This window comes from Ursus arctos, unplaced genomic scaffold (assembly GCF_023065955.2).
Source record: "Ursus arctos isolate Adak ecotype North America unplaced genomic scaffold, UrsArc2.0 scaffold_3, whole genome shotgun sequence".
Classification (NCBI taxonomy): Eukaryota; Metazoa; Chordata; class Mammalia; order Carnivora; family Ursidae; genus Ursus; species Ursus arctos.
The window spans coordinates 83,946,186-83,958,681 of NW_026622985.1; the positions used below are offsets into that span (position 1 = coordinate 83,946,186).

General features: G+C 41.9%; 1 protein-coding gene across 1 annotated transcript in view; it reads left to right on the forward strand.

Annotated features, from left to right (window-relative positions):
- The window catches only part of EXOC4 (exocyst complex component 4), a 722,726-nt gene that overhangs the window by 655,830 nt on the left and 54,400 nt on the right, over window positions 1-12,496 (forward strand). Inside the window, exons 15-16 of the mRNA XM_026511236.4 lie at window positions 2,785-2,926; window positions 11,919-12,097. Of these exons, the coding sequence (XP_026367021.1) occupies window positions 2,785-2,926; window positions 11,919-12,097 (321 nt within the window). The remainder of the gene's footprint in view (window positions 1-2,784; window positions 2,927-11,918; window positions 12,098-12,496) is intronic.

The window sequence follows — 12,496 nt, forward strand, 5'->3', positions numbered from 1 at the left end:
TTCAGCATCCTCATCGAGACAGTCAATTTAGTACAGAAAGCCACAGTTTCCGGTGCCACAGTTAGTTAGCCTGGAGTCTCAAAGATGCCTGCTTTTATACAGTGGTTATAGGAGGAACAGGATATTATGAAGGATCTCATGTGACCCATCTCTAGTATTGGCAAAACAGCTCAAAGTGTGTATCTTAATAAAATGATCAAGTACTAACATTTTTCGAGTCCAATATATGTAAGCTTTGCCGATATGAAGAGGAATCCCTGAGATATACAACCACGTAGCCTCTAAAAGGGTATCTGCACATGTGTGTGTCCATTAACCTCCTATCTCGACTATATTCCAGGCCAATTCTGTCAGCATTGCATTTTTTGTAGGTTTCCATTTGACATTCAAGAGAGAGTTCATTGTTTTGTGTTGTATTGGCTTGCCGTGCTCAACTCTTTTTTGCTCAGTATATTCCTTCTTGTTAAGAAAACTTTGTAAATTTCAGCGAGGCCTCAGGAATTCACAGGCCTGCTTTTCAATAGAACTCTGGACATGATTTTTCATGTTGCTTTACTAAAATGTTACGTTTTTGTTGTAGATTACAGTTGAGCGAAATGTGCAATGTGCTGCTTTTCTAAACTACTTTTACCTCACTCATTCCAAGTTTTATCTTGAGTGTTTATCTTCCATTAACTTAGTCTACTTGGATTTTTTTTTTTTATTTAACTTTCTCGGTAGAATTTGTCCAGAATGTCTTTGCTAGAGTTTAGGAGATTGGCAGAACTTTGGACCTTAAGTCACTGAGTCTGATCTCTTTGGGGTCTGATTCCTGCCCCTTATCATTGGCACATAGAGAGCTCTCAGACCACAGTTAGTGTCGTTCAACAGCAGAGTCCAGGGCTCAAAAGCCCTAACATGCTTTGAAATATTAGAATAGCGTTACTTATAGTTGCTTTCATCAGCCTGCCAGATGAAAACATTATGATGGCAGTGATCTGGCCTTGCAGTCCTACAAGCCAGGCAATGTTAACCATGGAGCAGGGGCACCATGCCACGTAGCCACTCTCCTGCGGGTGGAGTTAGTGAGCGTCTTGAAAGGATGCGAAGGCTGGTAGGAATTTTAAATCAACATCGTTACATTTCATTCTTCCTTACAAATAGTTCCCTTGGCCTGAATTTGTTTGTTGTTGTTGTTGTTGTTGTTGTTGTTGTTGTTGTTGCTGTTTAATCTTTGCCATAAATCTTAATTTATTTAAGTCTGGTTTCCCAGAGGAGAACTTGGCCTTATAAGGCTGAACTGTCTTTCTGGGCCCTTCTCTGGGCTTAGCAAAGTCCAGAAACAGATGCAGCTCTGAAAGCCTATGGCTGTAGACCCTGCTGCAGCCACCTGTGACTCTCTACCCTGTAAGGCGAACCCCTCCTGAGCTAGTCAGTGAGGCTTTGCCAGATCTCACGTACCCTAAGTGCCCTTCTTCCAAAAGACACACCACATCCTCTGACAGAATTCTCAGGTGGAAAAGCAAAAAATACTGATAACGGAATCTCAAGATGGATATTAAGTGAGGTTGATATACTATTATTCTATGTGTTTTACCCACATTAACCTATTTAATGCCCCCCCCAAACCCTATGTTGTAGGTAGTGTTATCTCCATCTCACAGTGAGAAACTGAGGCAGGCATTATTTAAGTATTTAGCTCTTGGTCACATAATAAGTGGAAACAGGATTCAAAGCCAGTCTTGGAAACTCTAGAGTACTTAAAGAACGTTCGAATGACATTGCCAAAGTAATTTTTGGTGATCTTTGAGAAATTGTGGGGAACTGGGTATGCAGCCAAAGTCTAGACATAAATATAGTTCACATTTTTGCTATTCAGTATTTTCCTGAAGAAAATATCCAAGTACCTTAAATATTTAATCATTTACTTGATAGAGATACAGAAGGTAGCTCTATCAAATTTTCCAAAAAGACCTTTTGGGGCTTTTAGCTGACTGTGAGCTCTATGGGAGTTAAAGTAGAAGACAGCACCCTCTTCCTACCCCCCCCCCCAAGAACACTGCAGGCTTACGTGCAAGCAGAATAGCATCTAGAACAGGGAGTTGGTAATTCTCTCTAGACCTACTCTGGAGTATTTATGATGTTTGGTCCTGAGTGCCCCATTTCAAGGGAGAAAAAGAACAGTTGCAATGGTTTGTTGGCAAATTATGAGATTTGTAAAATAATTCACTCTGATTATATAAAGAATAGCTGAAAAACTGGGGATAGTTAGCCTGGAAAAGGGAAGACTTCAAGGAAGCCAGAAGACATGATATCTTCAATACTTGAAGTGCTAACACATGTGAGAATGATGGCAAATTTACTAGAATCAGAGCCAGTGATTAGAAACTAATGGCAACAGATATCAGTAGATATAGACGGTCACCTCTTTCAGAGATGGAACAGGCTGCCTTCAAAGCTATTGAGTTTGCTTTCACAAACATTTGTGTGAGTGTACAAGCAGGCGCACAACGGCCGCTAGAAGATGTACTAGAGACACAAGCCTCGAGCACATGGTTAGGCCGGATGCCGATTACGGTCACTTCCAACGCTGGGGTTCTGTTCTATTAATCTATGAATGGGTTGAAGACAATCGGTGTTGAATCAAGTACAGAATTAGTCTTTCGTGTCGTGGACGTCTAATGCTGCCCACACCAGCGTTAACCAAATTGGTAAAAACATGATGAACCACAAAATAAGATGTCATTTCAGACAAATCTGTAGGCATCCAGTCCAGTGACTGGTGTTTTCTTCTCTTCCTTTCAGTGCTGTCTCCTGCCCAGGAGGGCCACGTGAACGTGGATCTGCCCCCAGTGTCAGAGCAGATCATGCAGACGCTGAGTGAACTTGCCAGATCTTTCCAGGATATGGCTGACCGCTGCTTGCTGGTCCTGCATCTGGAAGTCAGGTATGACACAGCCCCAGCCCAAGACTGCACTTGAAATGCACCGTGAGTCATCTATCACTTGCTTCTTTCTGGAGAGTAACACTGTAACTTTTGATTCTTATTACTGATGTCCTTTTTTACACTGAGTGTGATTTTTAGTGTTAATCAACCCCTGTAAAAGGTTTTCAGCACGCACTGTGTCATAAATATGGTGATTCAGAGTTTGCATGGCCTGTGACAACAGAATGATCTGGATTTGAATGTCTCTACCAGCTAGCTAGGCCACCCTAAGTCAGTTAATCCACCTTCACTGATCCTGCCTTCTCATCGTAAAAATAAAACAATAATTCCTAACTTACAGAGTTTGTAAATGAAATAATAATTAGTACAGTGCCTGCCACAAAATAAATGGTCAAAGTGTGGTAGTTTTGTGATTATGATGACTTTATTGTTACTGACATTTTTACGAACGTCCTCTGCTAATCAGTAAGGGGATACACAGATGCAAGAGCCTTGACCCAAGAACTTAAGACCCAAGAAGAGATTACGTTAAATAATTCAGGACAACAGTTGCAAAGATGCCATACTCTTGGACTCTTGTTCCTTCCCCAGCAGTGTAGAACATTCTTAGCTTTGGTGGCCTCTCTTATCACACCTATGGAAATGGTAGAAAGAAAAGACTGGGAAGTTTTCAATCATTTGTTCACTTAATAAACATTTACTGAGTGCCCTCTTTGTACCAGGCAGTGCGCTAGGAATTGGGATACAGCAATGAAAAAATCACTCATAATTATGATATATTTTATCTAACCCAGTATAGCCAAAATATTATCATTTTAGCATGTAACTAATGTAAAAATCATTGATGAGCTATTTTGCATTTTTTGTGTACTAAGCCTTTCAAATCTGCATATTTTAGGGGTGCCTGGGTGGCTCAGTCGTTAAACGTCTGCCTTCGGCTCTGTCATCATCCTAGCGTTCTGAGATCGAGCCCCTCATCGGGCTCCCTGCTCAGCGGGAAGCCTGCTTCTCCCTCTCCCACTCCCCCTGCTTGTGTTCCCTCTCTCGCTGTGTCTCTCTCTGTCAAATAAATAAATAAAATCTTTAATTAAAAAAATGCATATTTTACACTTACAGCACATTGAAATTCAGACTGGTCACATGTCAAGTGCTCCATAGCCACACGTGGCTAGTGCTGTCATTCTGGACATGGCAAAGAGTAGCTGGGGTTGACTACAAAGGGGTATCGGCTTTTTTGGTTTTTAGATAGTGTGGTCAAAGAAAATGTAACATGGTAGCAAAAAGGAACCGTGTGTACAAAGACCTAGGAGAAGAGAATTTCAGAGAGGGCAACATTCCAAGGTCCCGAGACAGTCGAGCTTAGCAGTGTTGAGGAATGAAGAGTCAGGGTGCCTGGAGCACTGTGAACAAGGAGGTGAGGCGTGCAAGGATATGGGAAGAGGCAGGCTGGGACTTGACCGTGTGTGCTCGCAAAGCCTGGCATGTTATCGTGTCCTGCAGACCAAGTGACTGGTTCGGATTTCATTCTAAGGGCATCGAGAAGACATAGAAAGTTTTTAAGCAAGGGAGAGAGCTTCATCCCTTCATTCATTCATTCATTCTTATTCATTTTTTTTAAGATTTTATTCATTTATTTGACAGAGAGAAAGAGAGCACAAGCAGGGGGAGCGGCAGGCAGAGGGAGAGGGAGATGCAGACTCCCTGCTTAGCTGCCCGATGCTGGGCTCCATCCCAGGACCCTGGGATCATGACCTGCGTCGAAGGCAGATGCTTAACCAACTGAGCCACCCAGACGCTCCTCATTTTCATTTTTATAAGAGCACTTTAGCTGTTGTTTGGAAAAGGAATTGTAAGAAGGCAGATGAACGGAAGCCTAGTGACCATTGAGACCAGTTGTGAGCACCAGAGTGGCAGAGGCGAGAGAAGCGTTGGTTCGAGGTGTGTTCCCAAGGTAGAGCTGATGAAAGGTGTAACCAGTTGGATTGGGTGCAGGGGCTGGTGGCAGCGAAAGAAAATGCTCGGGGAAAACTACCAGCTTTGGGGCCACCGTAACTCTGTGGGTGCCAGGGCAATTAACTGGGGGGAGAAAGTCTGAGGGAGGAGAACGCTTGGGAGAGGGGTGAAAATCAAGACTTCCATCTTGGAGACAGTTCGTTTGTGGTGCTTACTAGACCTCTAGGTAGCAATGTCAGACAGATACAGACTTTCGGAACTTCACGATCAGAAAATTCGAGATCAGAAAGTGTCTAGTAACACATCTTCTGTATTACCATGAGCCATTATTAGAGTTCATAGAGCATTTTGTTGTTTCGTTTGGAGTCTTTACTACATTGAGGTTTTAAAAATGTAAATGGGATTTTGGTTCATATGTCTGGACTCCAGTTAGAGCTTGGGTATCTTTCAGGTGAGCTCAGGCAAAGCGTAATTGGTAATGTATTGTGGATGTCGTTTCTCGTGAATGCCTCGTGTTCTTTTCATTCTTCATTATCTTGTCCAATGCGTTATTTCTTAATTGCTTGTGAGCACCTTGTGAGTGCAGTACGAGAAGAAGTATTGCAGGTTTGAAATATTTTACCCAGCCTCGTTTCTGACCATATTTCTTACATGCGCTGTCCAGAAAGAAAGCCTCTTCCTCTGTGTGTTCTGATTTGTTTTACGATAATTTTTAGATTTGTTTTCTATTTACTTACAAGCTGACAGTGAAATAAATCAGGTGGTTTCTCTGAATAGATAAATGCAATAGACAGAAACAAAAACGAAAATCGGTAACATTCTGATGCCTCTGTTACCCGGGTTGCACAGAAAAGCAAAGGAACATCAAATTAATTACTATCACAGCTCCTGGAATTTACGCTATTGATTGTGTTGGGAACACAGAGTGTTCCACATTCAGAAGTAGCCTCTTGTAGTGTAGTTAATTCCCAATGGGAGATTTTCAGCACGTTTGAGTAAGTCTTTTAAATCCTTAACCTCTATTCTGCCCTTTTTATTTGTGTATGTCATGACAGTACTGTTCTTAATGCTCAATGTACTTTAGTCATTATTTATTAACTTCAGGAAAAACCATTCACTGTGATAACACCCATTGCTGTATCTCCTTCAAGAATCATTTAAAAACAGAAGAAGGTCGTGGTAAGAATGAGTAACAAAGAGCTCTGACTGAGTTTTAGAGTCCTGGATGCAGAATTTTCTTCCCTTGACTTTTGCTAAAAGCACCAAACATGTTTATTGTTTCTAAATTAAATTCCCTCACCTTCTCATATCACGCGGTTTGAACATTCAGGTTGCTTTCTTATGAATATGCTGCGTACTGTCTTTGTTCCCTTTAAAGTATGGTAGATAAAACGAGGCGGAGACCTCCATGGATGGCTCGGGAAATGAATATTGACATACTTCATTCATTCCTTGGCACAGTAACAAGCACGTGTGTGTGTGTGTGTGTTCGTACGGTTGATAATGCAAAATGAACAAAGCGCATCACTAGCCTATCAGTGCACCGTACTATAATAATGCTAAAGGCAGGAGAGTGCCGTGCACCCCGTGTCCGCAGTGGGGGATGGTGGAGGAGACTGTTGGCCCCTGGAAGGCAGGAATCAGGCGTGCCTTGTTTACTCCTCTGGCCCCAGAACCTGGAACGGTCCTGCTCCAGTGTAGGTGCTCAATAAAAACCTGAATTCTTCTTGAGAATTAGCTGGTTTGAAATCAACCCCGGACAAAATAAGTGCCGTCTGTCCAAACAAAACCTGTTGCTCTATAAAGGAAATAAATGGGCTTGGAGACTGTTTTCACCCAGTGATCCGCTACGTGTAGGTAAGTACGGAGGCTTGCGTGGCCTCCTTGACGAGGACAAGCATCCTTGTCACCATAATCTCCTAGTGGTTGTTTTATTCCCATCCTGCCATAAAAGAGCATTAGAACTTAGGCCCTGTCATTTAGGAGCAGGTGCCATGAAGAAGTGGCTGGTTAGGTACTGTCTCTGGTGCTTTTATCCCAGAAGCCACTGGAATAAGATGGCACAGACAGACAAAGAAAGGAATGGGGAAAAAGTAGTGGGAAATGCTAGCAAGAAGTCCAGAACAACTTCAAATGACAAAAATTTATCTTATTCATCGAAACACCATCATATCCGTAGCCCATATTTTTCTGTGACGTTGTTAAAGTTCAAACCAGAAAGTGTTCTCAAATCCAGTAGGTTCTATGTCGAAGGACCAATCCAAAGAGTATTTGACATTTTACCCATGTCACTGTAGGTCACCAACGTGTAACCCCTTTGCACATTTGAAGCATAAGGCAAATGACACTCCCAAGAGATGAAAGACATGGTGAGACCATTAAAAACTGTTGAGGGTTGTTTTTTTTTTTTTTTCCCTATTTGAACTTTAGAAGAAGAAAATTAAGTTACCATTTGAGTCCAAGATGCCAGGAATGTCACCTTTATCAGCTGATTTCTCTCACCATCGGGAGGGCTCTAAGTGGGTTCCACAGCAACCGCCTGTCACCGTTGGGATCCGAAGTGTGCACTTTCTGAAAATCACCCATTTTTTGCTGTGTAATCAGCAATATTTGCAGAAACCCTTAACGCCAAAGTCGTGTTAAGGTCAGCAACAACATGCCAGAATCTGAAGAAAAGAAAACACTTTTTGAATTTGACATTTGCCAGTGACTTTTTTAATTTCTTTTTCATCTCTCACCATTTTGGGAGAGGAAGACAGTACCTGTGTAATCAGCAATATTTGCAGAAACCCTTAACGCCAAAGTCGTGTTAAGGTCAGCAACAACATGCCAGAATCTGAAGAAAAGAAAACACTTTTTGAATTTGACATTTGCCAGTGACTTTTTTAATTTCTTTTTCATCTCTCACCATTTTGGGAGAGGAAGACAGTACCTTAAAGCAGTCTTCCTTCTCTTCTGTGCCGCTCACGTCAGGATCTCATAAGCTCTCGCCTCCAACTCCTGAGAATGTCCCAAGTAGTCTCTCTACTTTGAATTGCTCCATTCTTCACCATCAGTCCACCCTTTATACTGTGCCAGAGTGATCATGCCAAAGCTCGTATCTGATTCTATCATTTCACCTCTTAAGATCCTCCTAGGGCTTTCTGTGGCTTCTCAGATAAAATCCAGAGTCCGCAAAGATCGGTAGGAGAAGAAAGGGATAAAGAAAGGGGGGGGGGTAATCAGAAGGGGGAATGAAGCATGAGAGACTATGGACTCTGAGAAACAAACTGAGGGCTTCAGAGGGGAGGGGAGTGGGGGAATGGGATAGGCTGGTGATGGGTAGTGAGGAGGGCACGTATTGCATGGTGCACTGGGTGTTATACGCAACTAATGAATCATCGAACTTTACATCAGAAACCAGGGATGTACTGTATGGTGACTAACATAATATGATAAAAAAAATTTTTTTAAAAGTATAAAATAAAAAAAAAATCCAGAGTCCGTAGATGGCCTCCAAAGCTGATGATGACCTGCCTCCTGCCCATCTCCCCAAGCTCACCTCACACCTCTGTCTTCACACGTGATCTGTGTACCAAAAGGAACCACTTGTCATTCCTGAAAACCAGTCTTCATTCACACCCTCATGCCTTTGTACATGGTCTTCCCATTGTCTGGAGTTATGTCATCTGTAATTTACTGTGAAAATACTTCAGCATTGATGGCTTGATTTTATTTTCAGCTAAGAGCTACTCAGTTTAAATTTCAACCGCAGTAGCAATCAGTTTCCCTAGTCGTGAATCCCACTCCAGGATTAGTCAGTTTTCATATCAGAAAGGTCACATTGCAGAGGGGGCTGCCACCAGCGCAGTTACCGGTATCTTGATTAACAGTGTACACCTTGCCAATTAGCACAGGAATGCCAGTATGAATTTTTATTGGCAAAATTAGTCATTAATTGATGCAGCTGTTAGATGATCACCCATAATGAAAAAGAGCTGGTAGTCAAGATCTTTAGATACCCCTGCATAAGCAGGTTGTAAGAATATAACACATCCTATACAAAACTTAGCTCAAAATGGATCAGGGCACCTGGGTGGCTCAGTCGGATAAGTGTCTGCCTTCAGCTCAGGTCATGATCTCAGGGTCCTGGATCAAGCTCTGAGTCAGGCTCCCTGCTCAGCAAAGAGTCTGCCCCTCTCTACTGCCTCTTTCTCTCAAACAAATAAATAAAATCTTAAAAAAAAAGAAGATTTAAGAAAATCGATCATCAATCTAAATATAAAACCTAAAACTATAAAACTTCTATGAGAAAACTTAGAGAAAAAAATCTTTGTGACTTCATTTCAGCCAAGATTTCTTACATATGACCCCAAGAACACCATCCATAAAAGAAAAATCTGATAAATTGAAGTTCATCAAAATTAAAAACCATTCTTTAAAAGACATCACTAAGATGAAAAGACAAGCAACACTTGAAGGCTTTGTGCTAAGCGAAGTCAGTCTGACAAAGGAAAACTACATGATATTACTTATATGCAGAATATTAAAAAAATAGTAAAAATCATAGAAACACAGAATAGAAAAGTAGTTGCTGGTGGTTGAGAGAAACAGAGGTTGATAAGGGTACAAACTTTGAGCTTTAAGATTTGAGTAAGGCCTCAGAATCTAATGTAAAACATGGTGACCGGTTGGTAACACTATATCATATCACTGAAATTTGCTGAGATGCTAAGAATAGAACTTAAATGTTCTCATTTTTTAAAAAAAGGATAAATATGTGACGGATGTGTTAATTAACAGATTGGGGGAATCTTTCCATAAGATATATGTGTATCAAGTCAAATCATGATGTGTGCTTAAGATGTCTTACGGTTTGGGGGCACCTGTGTGGCTCAGTCAGTTAAGCATCCAACTCTTGATTTCCGCTCAGATTGTGATCTCAGGGTCATGAGATCGAGCCCTGCATCAGGCTCCATGCTCAGCTTGGAGTCTGTTTATACCTCTCCTTCCCCCTCAGCTTCTCCCCTCGCTCTCTCTCTCTCTCTAAAAATGAATTTTAAAAAAAACCTTTAAAAAAAACTGACAACAGTAAGTGCTGGTGAGGATGCGGAGCAACCAGAACTCTTGTACGTTGCAGATAGGAAAACAAAATGGCATAGCTCCTTTGGAAAACAGTTTGACAGTTTTCTCATAAAATTAAAAAGTACTTACTATATGACCCATCAATTCCACTTCTAGTATTTACCCATGACAAATGAAAATTTATATTTACACAAAAACCTATACATGAAGCAGCTTTATTTATAATCACCCAAAACTAGAAACAACCCAGATGTCAACTGGTGAATGGTTCCATTGTAGTATCTCCATAGAGCGGGAATGTGCTCAGCAGTAACAAGGAACAAACACAACATGAATAAATCACAAATGCTTTAAGCAGAGCGAAAGAAGCCAAACTCCAAAAGCCACATATTCTATGATTCCATTTATATGGTACTCCGGACAAGACAAAACTATAGGAAGCATCTATAGATCAGTGGTTGCCAGATCCTTGGGGTGGGGGTAGAGGTTGACTGCAAGGGGGCTCACGGGCATTCTGGGGGTGATGCTGTTGTCCTATAACTTGATTATAGTGATGGTTATACAACTGTGTGGATTTGTCAAAGCTCATAGAACTGTACACTGGGTGAATTTTACTGTTTATAAATTATTTCTCCATGAACCTTACTTAAAAAAAGAAAGATGATGGTCAAGCCTGAAGATACATCATTAGGGATAATGCCCAGGGCTTTTGCAGCCTTTTGTTAGGAATATTTCCTATTACCTCATGCAGACTATAAGGGTAACAGAGTTTTGACTCTGAATGTCTTCCTGTCTACCTCTAGTGAATTTCCGTGGCACAATCAGACAGAGCACTAAAAACAATAATTAAGACTTCGCTGAGTTTATGGTACAGCCTGTGTGAGCTGTGTCTGCCAGTGGATGGAGGATTTTGTTTTCGTTTTTTAGAAATGCCTGTATGTGTGGTAGAATTATTTGGACTGAGACTTATTTTTGTTATGACTTTACACCAAGGTTATGGAGTAGCCAATCCTTCCCCATCTCAGACGTCTTTGGCAGTTACCAATAACTCCGAAAAAGAACCTAGGAAGTATGCATGGTCAGAATGACTCGGGCCATGTCAACACAGCAATGTCCTCCTTCCTCAAGCTTACTCCGATCATCTTATTTAAGTGTCACTCTATGTTGTGAACCTTTCCTGACACCCCCTGGCAGACTCCATGGTGCTCTGGTACATGGGCTTCTGAGGGAGACACTGCCTTCTTTTGGTCTTTTTTTTTTCCCTTGGTCTGCCCCACTAAGCTGTGGAGTCTTTCAGGGCACAAATCATGTCTCACATTCCCAAGGCCCCGGACAATTTTATTTTTAAATAAATAAGTAAATGTATTTTAGTGTTTTAAGTAACAGATCAATTGTAGTAATGGTGATGATAGCCGGCACCTGCTGAGCACTTGCTCGGTGTCGGGCCTGTGCCGCGTGCTTGATGTTCAGGAGCTCCCCAGAGCGCCTGATGAGGTAAGCGTTGTCATCCCAGGTGCACAGATAAGGAAACCGAAACGTAGAGAAAGTAACTCGCCTCAAGTCACACAGCCAGCAGATGTTGGGATTGGGAACTGAAACCAAAGTAGTCTCGTTCCAAAGCCAACTCTTTCGAGCTCTGTGACCTGCGCCTCTCATTTTTGCTACAGCTGTATCTGTTGAAAGATAGAATGCTTTTCACACTAGGCATATAATCCGGTCTTTGAAGGGAATGTTAGAGCTCATTTATTCTTCACCCCCAATGTTTGGATTAAGCAAGCGAGGATCACAGCAGCCGACTTCCTCCAGAGCACTCACTTCTTCTTTAGATGGCTTTCCAGTGAACAAGCAGAGGGGGACGTAAATATTTATAGGGCCACTCCTGCCTTAAATATTTGGGTGGTCTGTCCCAAGAAGATTATTGTTTTCATCAAGAAAATGTATTACTAACTGCTCTCTGCATCTTTACCTTTTTCAGGGTTCACTGTTTCCACTATCTCATCCCCCTTGCAAAGGAGGGGAACTATGCCATAGTGGCTAATGTGGAAAGTATGGATTATGACCCTCTGGTGGTCAAGCTCAACAAAGACATCAGCGCCATCGAAGAGGCCATGAGTGCCAGCCTTCAGCAGCACAAGTTCCAGTATATATTTGAAGGTCAGACCCTGCCTGTGTCCCTAGGACTGGGGGAGGAAGGAAGGGTGAAGGGGTTTTGGGGGTTTTTTTTGTTTTTCCTCTACTATTGAAGTTTACAATTTGTAGTTGTTTGAGTTTTGGTTTGGTTTGGTTTTTTGTTTTTGGATTAAAGCTGCAATACCTAATCTCTCTGCATATGGCTAGGTAGACAACAATATGGCTGCCATCTGCTCCTGCTTGATAAGATTTAATCCAGCATAAGGCAGATGGCAGCCTGGCTGCCTCCCTGACATGCCACTCATGAGAGTTGGGTAAACATGTAGAGTGGACCATGAGTTAGCTCAAGAGAAGCTCATAAAAGAAAAAGAAGCGCCCATAGAATGAGAAGAGGACTCCAAAAAAGACCTCTCATTGACCAAA